This window comes from Bombus pascuorum, chromosome 8 (assembly GCF_905332965.1).
Source record: "Bombus pascuorum chromosome 8, iyBomPasc1.1, whole genome shotgun sequence".
Lineage (NCBI taxonomy): Eukaryota > Metazoa > Arthropoda > Insecta > Hymenoptera > Apidae > Bombus > Bombus pascuorum.
In genome coordinates this window covers 7,090,508-7,111,644 of record NC_083495.1, presented here as the reverse complement: position 1 = coordinate 7,111,644, position 21,137 = coordinate 7,090,508, and the positions used below count along the sequence as shown (strand labels likewise).

Sequence of the window (21,137 nt, the reverse complement as noted above, 5' to 3'; positions counted from 1 at the left end):
TATCTCCGCTAGACGCGTCCTCTTGTACCTTTACTGCCGTGTCTATACCCCGCACGATCGTTTTATCTTTCCCTCTATTTGTCGCATCGCCTCTCCCACGTTATTCGCGTTATTGCGAATACACGCGTTCCTCTCTGCCCTTATAATTTGCATCGTTGTCTATCCGCTGCGTCAGTTACCTTTTTCCATGTATCCTGATAAAGTTATAAATACATCGAACATCTTCCGATCAACTTACCCCACCTCTTTCCAAACTTTAATATATCGTCTAAAATATTTGTAATCCTCTCTCCTTGGCTTCTCTTTACTCAGCTACTCTCGCTCGATGAATCAGTGATACGGGTCCCTCGAGACCCGAAGTGCATCGGTTTCCCTAGCGACTTTCTCTCTCTCTCACTCTCTCTCCCTCTCTACTTGAGCTTTATCGTTTCGCTTATCCGTCTCTGTCCGTTTTTGTCCACCTCCGGCCGTTTTTACCGGCTTTATCTAACCGATCTGAACTTCATATCGCACCCCTAGCCTCCTAATTACCCGTAGGTGGTCCGATGCATCCTTTGGATTCCGTTTGTCACCGAGCCCGGTTCCACCTCAGTTTCCGAACGCTATTATCGCGGTCGTTTCGTTTCACCGAGTTCCGGCGAGTCACAGTTCCCTCGAATAGACAATGTTCTTGGAAACATAGCTGGCCGGACGACCGTTTCAACGATGCTCCATACCTGCTTTGTCGAGTTTCACCTTTGTTTCCCTTTTAATCTTCGCGTCAAAAGGGTGCCGGCTGGCAGGGGCGAGAGGCGGTCACGCGAACCGAAGCTGAAACACCACCGACAACCCTTCTCTCGTGTCACCTATATCCGTCCGGTCACAAGCCTTTCTTCGCGGATCGTTTTAATGGCCGAGGTAAAAACTAGGTACATAGTAGACCAAGAGTGTAAGGATCGACGTAGTTAGAAACGTTACTAAGGGTCATCATTACATTACATTACATTATTAAGGACCATCGAACGTACTTAGATCGATACCAGTTTTCCTTTGAATGATTTTTGGCGGGAAATTAAATGGAGCGAGAGCGAATTTTGATATAACTCGAGTCACGTAACTGCCGCTGTGTAATGTAGAATGTGTGATTGTTTGACGTGGGAGAGTTTAGGAATGACAAGCAGCTCGACGCTGTGTTTCCTTGAAAAATAGAAATATGAGAAATGGTAATGAAGATTAGGTTAACATTACCGCAAGGGACAACACACCACGTATGCTATGATTAAAAAAAAAAGATTTGTGTTTTAAGTTGATAGGCTTCGTATGCTGCAACAGCGACCACTGGCTTTTGCACTCTATTTAATCGCTTAATTCTCTTCTCTTTGAAGTTTTAACCAGCAGAGAAATTATTCGATCGATTCGAAACTTAACTTCCCTATTAAATAATCCACGTAATCCCTTATTCAATCACGTAGGAACATATCGATCGTTGGTTTATTGAAGTTAGACGACGCAGAGTTAGAGCAGGCTTGGCCAACAAATAGAAGATCCCGGATGGAACCTTGGTCCAACAAACTCTGCGGTCGATTCCTTCCCTTTCCTCGATTCTTTACTTTTTCTTTTCCTCTTCTACGCTCTATCTCGCTTCAAAGTCAGCCAGGTCTACGGTACGTGATGTCGTTTGTACTCGCTTTAGCTGGCACGATGACCATCCCATCGAAGGTCTATTTGACCGGTATTTTCCTCCGCTAACGCGACTTTTCCTCCGCCCGGCGAAGACGATTAGGCGCGAGTCTACTGGAACGTGACTCGAGGGAAAGAATCAGGGGTTCGATTTTCAAGGGAGGAAGCCAGCGATCGCGTTACGAGCGTAAAATCGGGCCGTAGCTCAGTGGAGGGTAGCACGAAACGCGGCATTCGATAGAATCGCACGACGATGAAATATGCTCTGCGGCGATTTATCGCGTTTATTTATCGCGACTGATTTAAAATGCCAACCTCGCCGCTTGTGGATTATCGCCGTGTTACCGGCGTAGAAGCATCGTATTTTTATTTCGGTGTTAAAATAATGGCAGGAGAACCAGGTATATGAAGATAGGGAAAACGTTGAACAAGCGGAAGACGTAAATTAGTTGAAGCGTTTAAAGGAATTTTGTTCGATGATATACTAGAAACTGTGCGAGGCGGCAATGCATAATAACGGATAATCATTTTCCGATTTCGTAGTTCCATTCGGCCGTGTTTTCTTCGTCGATCGTTTCTTTCGCGTTCGCATTTCACTCGGCCACATCGTGCCCCGTTTCTCTCCATTATTTTGCTCAACGTTCTAAAGAGGCGCGTTTCTTTTTGTTCGTCCTATGACGTTCAATCTATCATTCGGTTCATTTACATCGCACAGTCAGTGCACGGTGCTCTTTAATTCGCTGGCTCGCGCGCGCTCCACTTTCCCATTCGCCACGGTCGCAATTGAAAAGAAACGGCTAACTGGATCGAACCACCGTTGCGCAAAGGACCGAAGGACACTCGATCGTGGGAAAAATGTAGAACGAGCGGGATTTTCCCTATTTTTCCAAGCACGGCGAAAATTTTCGAACCGTGGCCCGATGTCGTTAACGACAAACGCTGCAGCGTGCCACCGACCAACGCGACGCGCTCTAAATACGCGAGCTTGATTCAGGACTCGAGAACGAAACAGGAAACGCTCGAAGAAAGTCGACTCGAGAACGATTCGAGAATTTAAAAAGGTACCAGGGTCGTTTAAGAATTTTTCCCGACGATTTAATTTTTATATGGAGTTCGAGCGGTTTATTATTCGTTTCTAAAAGACGCGTTAGGTGACTAAATGTTTGCACGTTTGAACAATCCCTAGAGAGGAGAACTGTTTGCTAATGGAAATTATTTCTTGCTTACGTTTGTGCACGGACAGAGCCCGTAATCAGATTATATCCACCTTAAAACCACACGGCGCGGTAGTATTTAAAGTACTAATGAAAAATAATTTGAAGCGTGAAGATACAAGAGCTTTTTAAATAATCGTACAGGGACCTCGCAAAGCCGGGAAAGAGCTGTACTTCGCGTAATAGTAAACCTTATTTAAGGCAATGTCGTGTAATCTACTTGTTCTTTTATCCGCTGTAATCTTCCTTCTAGCGAAACTTCTTTTACACAAAACTTCATTTCTTAAAATTTTCATTCAAACTGCAGCAGCGCTATCATCGCCAAAGATACTTTGTAAGGATCGATAAACAAAATTTCAAAACTTTCTATCGCGAACGCCGAAGTCGATAGTTTTGAGTAACTTTGTAGCAGCTATTCCAAGTGTAACGAAAGCGCACCTGCGATTTCTCGAATTGAAAGGAAACGAGGAATCGTGGAAGGTGGATCGGTCCGTGACGCGTTTGCAGGGCAACTTTACGATCCCGGATTCATTTATTACTCTCTGCTCGAGTAGCCATCGGTCCAAATCAGCGACGGAAAGGTCTGGAAAATGTTTTACAGTCGATATTGTTGGTCGAAGATAAAAAGCGGAAGCGAGCTCGCTACAACGGTGTGCGCTGTGGCACGATATTCGCGCTATCCGGTGTGCACCGACGATCGCGTGTGCACGCGGGTTTATTGCTCGTAAATACAAAGAACCGAGAAAGAAGTCGGGGGAAAAAGAAGGAACCCCGGGGATGGAGAAAGAGTCTCGACCGTGCCTGTATCGCGTCTTATTGCTTTTCAAGAAGAAGTTGTGCGCCACCTTTAAAAATCTATCATGGAGAGACGTATCGTTTCTCGTGTACTCTCGTGATGTACGATGCTGTTTGAAGATTCGAGTCGCAGAGACAGAATAACGAGGAAATTTATGTCGTTGCTAAATTCTATAGCTGGCGTATAAATAAACGCGATAGTATCGAAAAGGAAGTAATATTTCCCTTTTGTAGCAACCGTTACTTTTTTCGTTTCGTCGGTGTGGCCCTGTTGTAACAAATGTTCCGTTGTGATTGTTACAGCTTATGGTAATTTGGGCAGTGTGCTGAGCGCCCAGGGACGCGTCGCGGAGGCGGAGGAGGCGTTCGTCCAGGCGCTCCGCTATCGACCGAACATGGCGGACGTACACTACAATCTGTAAGTACAGCCACGTGCAGTCCCAATAATCCACTTTGCTGTTTGCCTTCTCTCTTTTTTCGCTGCTAATGGCGCCCAGTGTAGGAAAGAGCAACCTCGATCTCGTTTTAACACGGTAAACAGGGGATAAACACGGGACGAGTTTATCTAAAAACCCTCTCATTACTTTTTCCAAGTCTTCTTTGATTAAACTCGGCGATATTTAGAGTTGCTTAGTAAGGCAAACAGAGTTGGAAGTCAATTTTCCAAGGCGTCCGCGCGATACACACCCGTTCGACAGAGGAAGTTTCATTATGAGAAAGCTCGCAGTGAATCCGAATTCCACGCTCCGTATATTTCGTCATCCAAGATTTATGAGACGCCATACAATGGCGGAAACTTTTGCCTTGTCCCTCTGTTTGCTACGTGTCGCGAATCCCGCCTCGGTCACTGAAAATCCTAACATCCGAAATTCTAAAATCCTGGAACGCGGAACACCCTGCCACGCAGGCTTTCGAATTTCATCTTGTCTCCGACTGAACGTAACGCGATCGTCCCAGGCAACTTCCGTTTCCCTCGTCGCGTACTCGCTTCGCGATACGTAGCACAGAGTGGACGCTGACCCCGGATCCAGGGACGACTGTCGAATTTGCGTAATCCACGAGCAAAGCGTTGCCGCTCCGCAAATCTTGCAAGCAATGAAGTCTCTCCTGACTTAAGCAGCCGGTGGCGCGGCAGTGTCCGAAATGCAGAGAAAGGCCAGGGGCCGACGGGACGCCCGACGTTGTGCGATTCGTTGGAAATAAAGGTCGAAGGAATCGCTGATCCGTGGCGGAAAATCGGTACACATCGTGAAATTCCGCCGATTGTCCCAGATCCATGGCTAGACTGGCTTCGAACGCTTTGTGCGCCGTGCTATTGGAAAAGCTACATGGAACCAGCAAGTCGTACAGGGAATTTCGTGTATAGCGTGAGAAAGCTATCGATCCCGTCCCGTTGCTACGTGTGTAACGTCGGCCAATCTAGAGAACAGAATATAGCGAAGAGAATCTAGCGAAGAGAATCTGGCTACTGGTGAGACGCTTTCCTTTATCGCTAACCGGTATAAGACAAACTCTCACGGGGAACTACCGAAAGTCTCGCAGGACTTTCGATCGGCGCTCGTCATCTTCCAGCTATCCCGGACCGTTGTAGGGAGGACGTGGAAGCTTGTCAAGCCGGCGAGTCGATAAGCCGCCACTGGGCATCCCTCTGCGAACTCGTGATAAGCCGATGTGCCGTACGTTCGTTGCAACGCGGTTATCCATTATCTCTGTCCGTAAGAGTACATCCGCCGGGCTGCATTCCCGTGGGGAAAGAAAGCTCGAGATACGACGTTTCTCTTTTCGGGGAAGAAACGATCTCATGAAACGGCGAACGAGGCCAAACAGCAAGCCCTATTTATTTTCTCGTTGCTACAGGGTGTTTGGCGCCGATACGGCCTTTGTACATAGATTCTCCAGCTTTTTGGTCGCGAAGTACGATTAATAAAACGCACGCAACACAGTCACGCAGCTACCATTATAAAATTCCTCGCGGAGAACTAACGAAGGGAAAGTGGTGCTGTATTTTATAAGAAGAAACAAATTGTTCGAGTTGAACTGCGAGTAACCTGGATTCGTTCTTTCACGAAACTGAAATTACACAATGGTAAGACGTCTTAAACGCATGGAGATAAATATCTCATGAAAGTGGTACGTTTACTGATCTTTCGAACGTCGAAGTGTAACATTCGCAAAATAGATCGATAACTGTACGCGCTAAATCCTCACCTTTGCTACGAGTATTTTACCTAACCCAACCTAGAGCCAAGTAACTCTCAACAGGGGAGAATCTCGTGAATATCGAAGCGTGTTGGCGAGTGTCGTGACTTTGTCCGGCAACCGACTGATTGCAGAGAACAACGAATGCAGAGTTTCGAAGCGCGTTGCCCCTATTGCGCTGTACGTTGTCGCGAGATCTCCACGCAAAAGAAACGGCTTGCTCGGCTCGATAAGCTGGCCAGGTACGTTGTCCCTTCGACGGATCGATTGGCTGGACACGAACGAATGAACATCAAAACCGTTGTTCGCGACGACAGCGCGACAAGATTCTACACCTATCTGTGCCCTTGATGGCCTGTTCCCACCTTGCTCGGAAGACTGATGACCGATTTTGAGAGAGACGATAGATGATGATATATTAAAACCCCGTTTGCCGCCCCCTGGCTTCGATCGCCAGTCATCCATCAGCGAAGGCTGACGGTGAATAGAAAATTGATTAGTCACCGGGACATCCTTCGCTTGTGAAGAGGAAAGAAAGTTGTCCCGGTTGTCTCTCGATAGAGCAGCCGGCTGATTATGTGGGCGCTTGGATAATAATGTCACGAGATCCATGGGTAATTAACGGACGCCTGTTCTGCGTCGGTCGAGATGCTTATCGCTCGAGGAGAGATTAAAATATAATTGACTGCGTGAGCTTGGGAGGATGGTAAAAATCAGGGTTCGAACATCGATGTTCGTGTTTTATTCAGAAAATAATAGCGAAGGGAAAAACTGATAAAAAGAAGCGTAGCGAAAAAGGAGAAAAAAGATCAGAGGAGGAGAAGGGATAGAATGAAGAGGATAAAAAGTAGACGAAGCAAAGAGTATCCGTGACACGTTAATTAAGCGTCGAACGGGAATTATTGGCCGTTTCACAGGCGGCACAGTATGCCGGATACGCCAATGGCGGTAATTACTCGACGGTAAATAGAATCAGTTGATTCGGTGGCGAAATTGACACCGAGTTCAAAGGAAGGTCGTGCGTCGCTTAATTGTCGTCGCGACGCCGGAGGTGCGACGCCGTGGTTACACGGCCGACGTTAAAGCAAGCATCTGTGCCGTTGCGGAGCATCGACGCGCGAAACTCCCTCGACGCGCTACATCAGAGCGAGAGAGAGCGAGAGAGAGAGAGAGAGAGGGGGGGACGATGTGCATCGCATTGCACACGTACACAGAGTGATATCCACGTACGTATAAACTCACACAGAATGAAAGGGAGGACTAGTAGAGGGGTAGTGACGGGCGGTGGTAAAGTGCAACTCGGAGTGCAATTGAGGGTTTTCATAACGACGCTGCTGACGCGAAATAACGCGACCAAGCATCAGGGGCTGTCGTTTCAGTGAAAATGCTAACGAAATCAAAGTACGATCCAAGAGAATTAATTTGCTTATTGTCCCCGTGAAATTGACGTGAAACGAGCCTCGCGAGCCTCGCTAATTGGCCCCGGCGACAAACGCGCGCCGCCATACCGCGCCGGTTCTATTTCTTCTCGCTCTTTGAGCATCCGTGGCCCAGTTCTATCTCACGATCAAGATGAACTTCGTTAAATGCATGTAAATATTTACGTCGTTTCGTCGACGATGTCTTTGATCCTGTGACACGCTGCCACGGAAAGTGGAGCTCTCGTTTCGCGCGACATTGTTGCACGACACTTGAAATTTCTGCGTACAAGGGACGAGAGAAATTTAAACGACTGTTCTAAAGGCCTCAACGCCGAATACCAAAATGGTCAAAATGGAGTTTCTTTGAAATTTTGTGTTTCTGATGTTACACAGTCGTTTATTTCCTTGTGTCGTATAGTTTTCATTTACCTTTCAATTTATCTGATCAGTTATCAGCGGTTCTAACGTAAAAACTTATTTCGTTCATTAAACGTTTCACCGTTGCGATCCTCGGCTCTCGAATGAAGTAAACGCGGCCAATAAGACGGTAAAACGCGGATAACTCCGTTGGAACTTTCCAGAGCCATGTTGCGTCGGAGCAGATGTCAGGAAATATCGGGAGAAGTTTGTCCTTTTAGGAACGAAACTGGGAAGATAGAAGAATTAATGGCGGTTCCGCGGAAGGTCAATATCGAGGATGTCATTTATTGGCCGAGGAAAATCATGGATGGGAATAGAATCTGGGACGTTTAAGGGACGATGACGTTGACCGGTAACGAGCAGCCAGCGAACGCGGCGTAACGAAGATAATGATGAGAATTACGAAGACGAAGGGCTCATAAACCAGATGAAACAGCTGTGCGAAGATAAAATAACAATTGCGGGGAAGATCGTAACCATACGCGGTAACGCATAATCCACGTGTAATAACCGAAATGATCGAATGACCAAATTAAAAATTACCTTCTCCAGTCGCGTCGCTGTTCAATGCATCGATCGGCACAAGACTCTGATTGGATTTACCTTTTCGATGCAACGAAATGTTGTAGCGATTCGAAACTGCAGTGATAAACTTCGAAACGACTCGAGATTAACTCATGTCTCGCATCATCCGTATCCCCGGTAATTTCCACTCGTTTCAATTTCGTTCGCCTGAAATTATCAGGGCCTTCAACGTCGATGAAACTCTATAAATTAAAACCGCTGTGTAAAATGGAAATGGTAAAAAATACACGAGAGTGAAACTGACGCAAATTCGATCGAATTTCCGAGGTATTTTGCCAAACAAGATATCGCGTTCAGAATGGATCCAATTACCAACCAGTCCGCGGGTATTAATACGCGATTGATTTTGCCAAATGTAGCCGTGAATAAACAAGATTTCGTTCAGCTTCTAACGCGATCGCTGGATACAGTTGGAATATCGAATTAGTTTTTGAAAGCTTCCAACGCCGAGCGACTATCCCTACCGTCTATTTTCTCCGTCGTTAATTTGCATACGAGCAATGGCGTGTAGATATCCATCGGTACAAAATGAAACGCGTGTAGTTGCTTGACGTGTGATTGATTAGCTCTATTGAAAACTAGACGTCGAAAGTTACCGCGTTACAAATGACACATTGCACCGCCGCTTTATACCGAGTCAGAACAATCGAGTTTCCCAAGATTCTCTGCCATATCGGTTTAAAATTCAAACAACACCTTCAGCCCAGAATATGAAGCACGGCTTCGAGAGATTCTCGTGGAATATAACGCTGCTGGAATATGAAAACGACTCCCCACGACGCGTCCGCGATTCCTCTTCCTCTTCTGTACAAACACGATCAAAATGGAAGGGTGGATCTTCACGAACCACCCCGTAAGAAGTATCACCTTCTTCTATGCTGATATTTAATTCGCATTAAGCTACGTGACTGGACAGAATGAACGGATAGGACGGCTGGAATCGACGTTCGCCTCGACGTTTGCCTCGACGTTCGCCCGACGTTCGCCCAACGTTCGCCTCGACGTTCGCCTCTACGTTTACGTCGACGTGCAAGAGGATTCCATTCTTGGGCGGAACGCGGCGGGGATCCAGAGGTTCGCAGGAGTCGCGTCACTCGGACTGGCATTCGCCTCGTCGAGAGAGGCGAGGCTGCGAATTGAATGGGAAATTGATGGGTTTCGGCCTGTCGGCCGTGTACGCGCCGTATATCCGCCATAGACCCCAACTAGATTCCGTTGTGTCCTGCCCCGTGTATACAGGCTGTACCTCGAAGCGTTCTACCGCTGCTCCACCCCCTAACCACTCTCCTCCGTCGCGACGCTACACACGACGTGTTCCTCGCCGCATACAGAACGTTGCGGAGGCCGATGGTGTGCGTGCGTACAGCTGCACCAGCTAGCTACCCGAGGTAAACCGTCGTCGGTCCGTTTGGACCGGTGTTTACCCATGCTGACCGCTTGAATATGTATCGTCTCGCCGGTGCTTTGATTGTACGCCTTCGCATTTGCATGCGGAAGTGTCCCGGTTCCGTCCACCCTCAAGACGCAACAGTCGACACCGTGCCTACGTCGTGTTGCCGCTTCCTAGCCTGATTCCATGATTTCGTCTTGTGCTTGCGTAGAACCGTTTGAATCCGTCGTTTAGATATGGTACATGTGCCGCAGGTTGGAGCTGTACAATGGCTGGACAGAAGAGATTAGCCGGACGAGAGAAACGATGACTTTCAACGTCTGTTTAGTAGAGTGACGCTGGTTTAGACTAAAATACGAAATTTCTTAATCGCAACGAGCGTGCAAATCCAGAATTATTCGTCTGTGAGGAACAAAGGTATCGCCATTTTCAGAGAAACACGCCTGTGCAAGTCGTGCTTTCCTATGGGTACCTATGGCGGCGAACTTTATCTGTCGTACGCGATGAACATACCCGGCTACGCTCGAACTTAAAGCACTAGCGTGGCTGGTTAGTATGTAAGGGTGTTATCTCAGGTTTACGTCTGTGTTATCAGATACCACGTCGGTAGAAAACCGAGTTACCCGAGCACATTTCACGGCCCGCGGAACCGCCCTGAAGAACGCTAGCTATTTTCCGGACGATCCTGCTGTTTCCGCTATTTCTCTCACTTTGGATTCGTTCAGAACCTCGCTTCGTAGTCGTCTGCTATATATACGCGGTTCGCAAAACAGTGAGCTGTCAGCATTCAAAGCACCGTTTAGAATTCCAATTCGAGCGGTTGAATTTAATTTTGCAAGTGTTGGCGAATCGGTTACAGTAATTTTTTACTTCTACAGACGATCGCGTGTAAGTACACGTTGAATTAGTCGAGCTACATAGTTCGCTCCACAAACACACGACTGTATTCCGAGTACCTGGTGGTAAAGCCTACTTATCCGTCGGTTCAGCTCTACCTCGTGCACTTTGAGAAATCGCAGATTAACGTCACGTCAAAGTCGTGTCAAGTTACTAGTAACGCGGTGGCAATTATCGTGCATGAGTTGCACTTTGGTGCATGCTTTACAGGACAATGCTCAATTAGTTCAATTTGTTTTGAACCGTTGCATTCCGTTGCGTTAAACAACCGGGAAAAAGAGTTCAGTGAATTCGCGATTTCGACTGCAATTTCTTTTATATTTCACGACTCGTTCGTGTGGCTCGAAATGGTAGCCACCGTTTCTCGTGAAACACGTTGTGTTCGCATAAAGTTGCGTGCGCCGTGCAGATAGATTCCTAACGGATATACAACATCAGCTCTATTCGATCGTTTCTTTAATGCCATAATATACGTAGGAAACGGTTGAATGTACTGTTCGAATGAAACTTTGTTCTCCACTTGTTGCGCGTAACATCACTCTGTTCCCAGCCATATTGCGCAACGAAGTTTCGAGACTTCGCCTGCCGAGTGTACATGCAGCCTGAGACGAGAAACAACATTGCATTGTTAGCAACGGCTTACTCAAAACGTCGCTAATCCTTTTCATACTCTTGCTGGATTAATTCATCCCGGATGATGCGTTAAATAAAGAGTATCGTCGCAGAAAAAAGTTCGGTCCTTGTTCAATAAAAATATATCTATCGACGAATGCGAATTTATTACACGAATAAGTTAATGGTAATCTGGGATACGCGTGTACAACAATCTGTTCAATTTATCGGTAATTACGGTTTTCACTCTATTTCCCTAATAGCTCGATGCATATTTGTTTGTCTCGTATTTCCGTTAATTTTTAATACGCCGTTCACTGGTTACTCTGAAACGTGACTCGAACTGTAACAGTCCGCAACTGCGTTTGACGGCTACGGTTATCTTTCAATTTGTATGAATGGCCGCGATTAAACCGACCCAAGCACGGTTTACCTCAATGGGAATAATTGGTACCGGTCGAGTGAAATATTTGCGTATCGATAGACGGGTAATGGTGTTGCTTTCAAAGAGATTTTCCCCGTAATTCGCCATAATGTCGTTCCACAGTGATTCGCGTATACGTCAATGTCACTATGCGATACCGCTCTCGCAATGGAGAATGATCGAAGAACAATGGGGCTCGATTAAATCGCCAGTCCACTCTGTTCCGATCTTCTCTCCATTCGCGAAGATGAACGGAAAAAGAAGTCTTACGAACGGAAGAACCCTCGAAAGAAAAGTCTGAGAATCTGCTTCTCCTCGTTTCTCCGGTGATCCCTGTCGGGGAAAGTGATTTTGCAGGGTCGAGGCATCGATTCGTCCCGTTGAGACGGATAACAGCATTCACCTCGGTTCGACTAGGACTCGGAGTAAATATTTTATCGCAAGAATCTGCTTACCTCGAAGAGAAGAGAAAAGTGTTTCGTGACTCAGTGCTCGTTATGCTGCTTCGTCGATCTCGTTTTCGCTCCTCCGCTCGCTCTTTCCCGAGGCATTAACGATTGTTCAGCTTCTCCTGTTCTGGCGGCCATTGTACCGGCGCGTATTCAGTCCCAGCTATCGTTTATCGTGACGCAGAATCGCTGGGAAAACCTTGCGCTAATTTAGAAGTTGAGCAGAAGACGAGAGGCGGATCCGAATAGCCAAGCTGGACAATCGCGATCCCCGCGGTGAAAGGCGGGAACTTTCGAGTCCCGGCATAGTTTGACGCGTTTCCCGCTACCTCGGTCGACCGAGGTGCATAGAATCTTTAGAATGGAACACGACAGGGCGTCCCACGGTGCCCGAAGGAGTTTCACCCGCGGTGGAAATGCCGTACTCGAGGCAGCAACTTTGGACGGTGTTTCGTCGTCGTCGTGCGCGGTACAGTTGGATAGTCGAGCGAAACTGCGAGCTGACGGCCCGGGTTAAATACCGTTACCTGCAATAACGTTCACCGTCGGTGAATCAATTGTATTTTGAACTCTGTTTGAAAACTCTGCATAGCTTCGCTGCGAGTACACATGTACGATTTTAACGTGGATAAAAATTCCTAAGAACAGTACATAAAAATATCTAATAAATAGTGTACCTTAAAATTTCTAATGAAAAAAGTGCAACAGCTAAAATGAGGTTACTAGTTTGTTGAGAATTATGGATCTTAATTGCCGAAATAAAAGTAAAGGAACACTAAGGTTACACTTAGAATTCATATTAAAATAGTTATAGATTTATTTAATAAACGATTTCCAGGATCTTCATCCATACACATTTGCACGTGTCTCAGCATTCTTTTTGTCTCACCAGCTTCCATAACCCGACGTTCCAACTTAAACACGCAAAGTAAAATTACACTATACAAAGCCATATTAAAACCTGTTTGGACCTATGGAATCCAACTATGGGGAACAGCAAGTAATTCCAACATAGAAATTCTTCAACGATTCTAATCGAAAACCTTAAGATCCCTAATAGATGCACCTTGGTACGTCACCAACGAAACGATACATCACGACCTCAAAATACCCACAGTCAATGAAGAATTAGCCAAATTCAGTAATAAACACAGCACAAGAGTTAACAACCACCAAAACCCTCTAATTACTCAACTACTCGACACATCGAAACAGATCCGCAGGCTAAAAAGACATTACACCTTAGACCTAAGCACTAGATTTAAATAGTATTAAACATACTATAAACACCTTTTAATCGTGTCATAGTACCACGTCAGATAAATTTACTTGAAATTCTCTAACGAGAATTGATTGTAAAATAAACGTAAATTAAGAAAAAAGAAAAGAAAATCTTCCATACCAGACTGCCAACTGTGAAGTTGCATTCATCTGTTTTTCGAGACGCCACGCACACACTTACTTCCACAAACTCATATCCACATACGTGTGTCACTACTCGCAGCCAATCTAGCACACAAAGTTATACATATCCCAATATGGTTAAAGCACGATTAATAAATAATAATTTTTAATCGTACCAAGAAAAAAGAAACTTGATGATTTTAAACAAAATGTCCGGTTTCTGAAGAAGGTACCCTGTGAGAATAGACGAATACTGCTAAAAAATTGTGCCGTAAACAGGCCCTTACTAATTGGATCAGTCAGTTACACCACTTGGACGTGATTGCCGATGGGGAAGCACGTGGCTGAAGGGTCGAGGGCGTTTACAAGGTCAATTTTCGCAAAGTTTCTGCTCAAGTTCTGGTGTCCAACATCGATAATAGACAGTAGCCTATATCAAAAAGCCTAACTGAATAAGGAATTCGAAAGTTGTTCCAAGGTCAACCTGCGCTTCAACCTGGAGGAAAGATTCTGTCGAATTCTGGTTTCTGTCCAACTATCGTGTTTGTAGACTCTGAAGGTCGTGTCAATCTAGACTTCAAGCAAGGCTTTCTAACTTCTATCCTGGAGTTAATATAGTCGAAAAACATGAAAAAAGAAGTAATGAACTTTGATGGAAGTTGCAGGATCACGTGGCAGCCAACATCAAAGACGTTCTTCAGAATTCCAGGTTTAACAAGAGAAAAAAGGAGAAATCGTGGTCAAACAGAGTAAAGGGTCAACGTCGTTAATATCCTATCATACATAAGATGAAAGATGGATCCTAGGAACGTCTAAAGAAAAAAAAAGAGAAGAAAAAAGGGAACGTGCTTGGAAAGGGGATTCCAGGGACGAAGGTATTTAAAGTAAACTTGGCGAAGTCAGGTGAACTTCTCTCTGCCTTCGTCGAGAGATCGTCTCGCTACTGGCGCGTGCACGCGCGATAGTTTGATACGTTAATCCGTTAAGTTGGAAAATTTATCGAGTTGAAACTTGGTTTAATCTGGGGCCGTTGTAGACGCAAGCAACCCAAGTTGTGTTCCTCTTGTAGCCAGCAGTGTAATGTACACCGAGAGAAGACAGAGGCGTGCACAAACCTTGACAGAGACAGAGAGAGGTAGAGAAGTAGGTTTGGAGACCTTAAAAGCGACAAGACACGAGCCGCTTCGGAGTTATCTCTCCGATGTCTTGCCGCGCTCGAGGCTCGTCAAGGTAAACCGACTCCATGAATTAATTAGTCGGCAAACGACGAAAAGACCGTGGCTGGCTACTCCTGGAGGCACGAAAGGTTTCAGCCTTTCTTACTTGGTCGCGCAACCGCGTGGCCCGCAGGGTAACTGCAGAAAAGGCGAGCCGAACGTGCTTGTGAATTGGCTAAACGAGACAAATAACCGGCGAATCGAGCAACCGTGCCGTCGAGTTTAGACAATGGTGCTTTAACTGCGGAATTCATGAATCGTCGATGACTTCGTTTCACGAATTTCCACGGAGCCATTAGGCGCAAAAGGACGTTACGAAGGAGAAGCAGAAACGGAGAGCAGTAAATTGTCATTGAATAATCCGCGTTGATGCTTTCGACGATGCACGAGACGTCTCTCGCAGAGGAAAACGAAAAAGAAAAATCATGGAAGAAGACCTTTAAACACGAAAGAAGAAAAGAACGACGAGATGGAGCAAGTTGGAAACGTGAACGTTGAAGAAACCAAGCAACGTAGTTGGAAAGACGCGCGAGTAAACAGAGTGTGTAGCAAGGTTTATTGAGAGCCGGAATTATATGATCCCCGAAGGCCAAACGACGGTGAATAATATCGTTCGATCTGTATTTTCTGTTTCGCGTCATGGAGGCGCTGATAGTATCTGATTTCGAGAGTCGAAAAAATGCCAAGGCGAAAGACGTAGATACATAAATATAAATGTAGAAAATGAGAGGGAGGAAAACGCACACGCGGAACAGTCGAAGATAAAAAGGAAGTTCGGAGCGTGTGCTCGACCTGGATAACCCAGGCGCGCACCAAAGTTTTCGAGAGCTATCCGACGGCACCCCTGGGAATCGAGCTGTACGCGTACGATGTTCGACTCTCTCGCGGATGGATCCTCTCATAATATTTCTCGAAATTCTTCAAAATTCCGTGGAGGGAAATTTTCTCGAGCTAAGCCCGCCCTTCTGCTCCACGCCCTTTACCCTATCCTGTACAAACACAGTTGGCGAGCTACGGATCGGGGATTTATGAAGAGAGTTTCCACAGGAAATCGTTCGCTCGACCACCATTTGTCAATCGAAAATCCCTCGTTCGTGGTTTACAATTACGCGAGACGAATCGATTCGGAAGCTCGCGTCGCGGAAAAATAATTGCAGCTTTATCGTACCTACGTGAAAATTGACGCGTCCCTCTCGATACGCGAACCGACGCGGATTCCTTTTCCCGGGAAACCGATTGAAAAGCCACCAGCTGCGCCAAAATGGTATCGAGTCGGTCAACACCGGCGGAAAAATAGATTACTTCTGTCCGATAGGGAAGCCGACCAGCCGATAGAAGGCTTAATACCTTCCTCGATACTCGTCAACCAGTTGACCAAGCCGTGGCGACGATAATACCGCCGCCAGATATCAGTAACAATTTATCCAATGAACACATCCTGTTATCTCCGCCGCAGTCCACCGGACTCTTCCTCCGAACCAGCCAACCGAATAATAGCTGAATCAAGTAACGCTCAGGTCTCGTTCTCTCCTTCTCTGTAAATTCTCTGCTACGTATAACGCGTTTGCACTGATACAGAGCGAACAACCGTTCTCTCTTCAAAGCATGTAGACTCGTCATTTACACTAGAAATCACCAAGAGAATTGATACCTGAGTTATTTCAATCTTGCAGTCTGTTATCTTGACACGCGTAATCGCAAAATTTTCGCCCAATTGTCGCGATTAAACTAAAATAACTCCAACTCTTTTTCACCGCTCAAATTATCACGCATAGTTACCTCAGATCACCGTACATTATCATCGCGTAGATTGTCAACCGTGCAGGGCATGTAAACGCTTTTAACGCACAGCCTCCGTTTTACACGGCAGCAAGTTAGTGATAGTAAATAACTTCCGGATCGATACCGTTTGTTTCGCGCGCCCACCAGCGCGTTGCGCCCTTCATAAATTTTCAGCAGGCAGTCGCTGGGCGGAATATAACGAGGCTGGTTGCAGCGGTTCAATCGCGGCGGCCGTCCATGCACGATCTACGAGGGATCTTTGAAATTCGAAGTCAGCCCCGAGTATTCCCCAATCCCGAAGTCGCGATAGCACGGTCAATTTCGCGAACGCGCTCAGTGTATGGTTTCGATGCTCGCAGACAGACAGACGAAGGAAACACAGAGCGAAGAAGAGGGAGAGAGAGGGAGAGAGAGAGAGAGAGGGCAAGATGAGAAATCCCGAAATCCGTGCACGATCCTGCGGCTATGGGGCACAGGCTGTCGTTTGTATGCCGACCGAACGTTTGTGCATCGTACGTAGCCGCTTGTCAGACGGCAATGTCTGATAATACAAAGCCCTATACTGCATGCGGCTTTCCGTCCTACAGCGCAATCAGTTCGAACAATCAGTTTGCGGAATAGCCGCCGCTGGACACACAATCGGCGTCTTCCGGTGATTCACCGGCTTAAAATACGATTATAATTCCCTTTTGTCCCCTAAATCGTCCTGTCGCGCATGTATCTTTCGAACCGCCACTATCGCCTTGCGATGAAACATCGCGCACGTTCGCGCCGATACGCGTTTTACCGATAATATTCACTCGGATGGGTGGCACTTTCGACATTCCACACGAGACTCGCCACGAGCACACTGACCAGCAGCAGCAGCATCTGCGGAAAAAGAGAGGCACTTGGAACCGGCTGTCACGGGATTCCACTTTGTCACAGGCGAACGCTCCGAGCCATTGCCAGATCGAGGGCTCTTCGGCCGTCCTTTGATTTTCTCCGCATATTTTCTTTCCATCCCTTCGTTCGTTTCTCGAAAGAACGGTTCCTGGTCCCGTCTTACGACTTCTTTACTCTCTTCGGCGGACTACTTCTTTTCTCTTATTCGGTGAAACATTTCCCTTTTATATACTCCACGTTATGAATTCCATCCCTTATTCCAGTAAAAGATACCAGAACGCCGATACTACGAGATCTATAGTATCTACCTACTAGTACGGACTAGTTAAAAGCTTATTTGATCGAGTATGAATTTCAATCAGAAGCAAGCAACTCCATTCTCGAAATAACACTCCTTCGAAACTCGTAATTTCCATTCCATCCGGATGAAGTTCCAGAAACAACCTCGGCACTGCGAAACCAGACAGACACTATTTCTCGAAACCAAATACCCCTGACCGTGGTGTTCTCTACCCTACGTTCGACATGGGCCAAACGCACCGTGGGCTTGGTCTCTCCATCTTCCTGTCTACCTTCCGCTTCGTCTCTCTCCGCGTCCCTGATTTGATTACAATTCACACATCTCTACCATACACCCTCTCTACTGTCGCTTATCGGTATCCCCAACCAGTTCTCCTACCGCTATACACACACGCCTCTTTATCCTTCCGCTAATCCCTTCCGTTGTCTCTGTCTTTCAACCTCGCTGCGGTCACTATACACGCAGCGTCCCTTCGCTCCACTTCCACCAGTCTCGCGTCCATTCGTCCCCTTTTCGACCGGCAACGTGTACGCAGTTCTCTTTCCACCCTTTCATCAGCCTCTCTATCATCCCACTCTACCGTCCAGCCACCCTGTCAATTCGTTTCTTTCTCGTTTCTGACGCTTTTTTCTTTTGCGCGAAGTTACAGAAGAGTCTCTTAAAATGAATTAAGAGCAAAGTGGTCGTTACAGATGGATCCTAAAGGTGGACAAAAAAGTCAGGCATTGAGAACGCAATACTCGAGGAACTAAGTAATCCTCGATGTAACATGGACGCGAGCACACGATACTGAATGCAACCGATTCTATATATCGTACACGTATTTCAAAAGTGGAACAACTGAAACATTTCTTTCAGAAAGAACGAAATCTAAATACGTACAAAAGATCTAACATATCTAGGTTTGATTAAGAAAAAACGAATTCCTGCATTTCTGAATAATTAGCACAGCTTATCGAAATAAACTGTCCTATAATACTCACATTCGGAGAAATGTGGTGTAGCGGCATTCGACAGCAAACTATGACCGGACGATGATAGAGCAGTGGCTAGCGCCGTTGGTGACGTTCAAGACCAGGTTCAAATCCCGGCACTGGTAGTCTGGCTTTTTTCTTCACGATTCCTAAATGAGAAGAAGTTATCCCGGATGAAGATAAAAATCTCAAAACCTATACACCAGCAGCAGTACCTATCACGACCTATCCACCTCAATGGCTAGATCCTCTTCCGTTCTAGATAATCTCGCGCGATGATGAACGAAAAAGGGAAATATTCCCTTTCCGTCTAAGTTACCTAAGAGAACTTTCGCTCCGCGTAGCTCTCCGCGTATTTCACGCTAAATATATACATTCTTCTGCGTCCTGTTTACAATTTCCAGTGTACGTATCGATAATTGGCTCGGCCAAGCCCCCAAAGGATGGATTCTCAGCCCGCATACAATTTTACCATTTGCCGAATAACCGTCGTTTACGCCGATACATCGCGACGTCCATTCCCTTTGCAGCTTTGTCTGGTCGCATCAGATATTACTGGGATAATGCGTTCACCGGACCAGTCCCTTCCGCATCTGTCTCGCTGGACGAACACGCTTGCGTTCGTCTACCAGTCACGAAACCAGCTCGCGCGCGCACGTACGCGGCTATCGAGGAGGCGTTCTATGCGAATGGACGCGAACCAGCCAGCCTGGCGCCCGATTCAATACCCGGCGTCATCGCGTTGATACGCTCAAAGGGTCGTTCCGGCCGGAAGGTCGCGGGCTATCGTGGAACGTCATCGAACCGTTGACGGGTTTAGAATCGGTTTCGGCTAATCATACGCTGTCCACCGACCGCTATCGTTCACCGGTCAATACGGTTTTCATGGATTGACACATATCGCTAATTAGTATTCCAGGATCGTGTTCAATGGTATCGCGGCCGTTGTTGTAGTCTCAACAGAGAGAGAAAGAGAGAGAGAGAGAAAGCCAGCCCAAATCAGGAAACCCGGAACCGAGAATCAAAAGCGAGATTATCGCGGGAACTGCGCTCCATGAAGAAATGGATACGTTTGTTCCTCATAGAGATATCGAACTTGATTAAACTAAGCGGTAGAGAGGTAGTGGTTTTGCTAATATCGACAGGATGTTGTTAGTTATGATCGCGCGAAGAAAGACATCGTGTTATCGTTATCAGTCGCTGTCGCTCGATTATTCCATTTTATGATACACATACAACTTTCGAGGACCAAAATTTGCCAGAGGATTGGCCAACACGTATAAAGTTAGAGCATAAAGTGCAACATACCTTAATCCGTTTATGAATAGAACACGGATGTATGTATATAGAGGCTAGTCATTTATTCGCAGAATGATGGACTCGGTGTCGAGGGCGTAATCGCGTTTTCGTCGAATCGAGCAGTCGCGGATATTTGTTTTAATAGGAACGCGAAACGGCAGGGCGGAGAGGAGATCGCGTAAATTTCGCGAATGCCGTCCGTTGTATCGCGATATTGGGACAGAAATTGAATTAATAGGCGCAGCCAGGCCAGGCGTGGAACGCGTGTAACGCAGGCTAGCGCGCTCGTCACTCGTTCGCCGATCTAACTCACGATTGACGCGCGGCTCTGAATCGATAACTCCGCTGAATTCCGAGATTACCGCGGGCAGATCGTTTCGTAAAGCTCTTCTATCTCCGCGCTATCTCTCTCGATACCGAACAAACATCCTCCTGAACATTCTCGTGACGATTCGACATCGGTACTCGTGGTATAACGATAATCGTGGTTTAATTACGCGCCGCCAACAGGTAACGCGTGTCTTATCGGAACGTAGCGAAATTAATGCGTGAGAGTTGCAATGATATCGCAGAACGAAGCCTCTGCTGTTACTTCCCACCTATGCGCCCTTTTCACCTGGCGTAGTACTCTTTAGTACATTCACTCATTCCACCGCCAACCCTTTGCCAACCCTCGCTAAATTTACTATCTGAATTTTACGTTTCATTAACCGCGGCTCTCTGCGCCAGCATTAACGGGTCCGCGGCGCGTATTTATGCGCTGGTAATTAAGAGCTAATTAAAAATAGCCGGGATATTCCGATCGGTAAATAATCGAGGAGGAAAGCTGGAGCGCGCCCCTCCCAAGATAAATCGAACGCCTATCTCTCGATCGTATAATGTAGCCTGGATTTAAGCGGTGGCCGCTAATTGCGCACGCTATTCCGGAACCATTTAAATTGGTTCACCGCGACAAATCTAATCGTTCCGACCGTCCATTTTCACCCCGCCGCATCCCCTTCACAAACACCCTATCGGCTAGCAATTCTTTTCTCCCTGCTAGAGTCGATCTTCTCGCTTTTCTTTCCATTCCTGTTCCGCTAGATTTCCGATATTTTTCGTAAAAGGCTTCGTGGGATAGTTAAGGGAAAAACGTGTAGAACTGTTGCGACTTGGTCGAACGTTTTCGAGGAAAGACGGTCGAATAAATGTTCGTTATGCGCGCTAAGTA

At 46.5% G+C, this 21,137-nt stretch overlaps 1 protein-coding gene across 2 annotated transcripts in view; it reads left to right on the top strand.

Annotated features, from left to right (window-relative positions):
* The window catches only part of LOC132909437 (protein O-mannosyl-transferase TMTC2-like), a 172,448-nt gene that overhangs the window by 89,473 nt on the left and 61,838 nt on the right, over window positions 1–21,137 (top strand). For both annotated transcript variants that reach the window (XM_060964289.1, XM_060964288.1), the window contains exon 5: window positions 3,972–4,086. In XM_060964289.1, coding sequence (XP_060820272.1) covers window positions 3,972–4,086 — 115 coding nt within the window. The remainder of the gene's footprint in view (window positions 1–3,971; window positions 4,087–21,137) is intronic.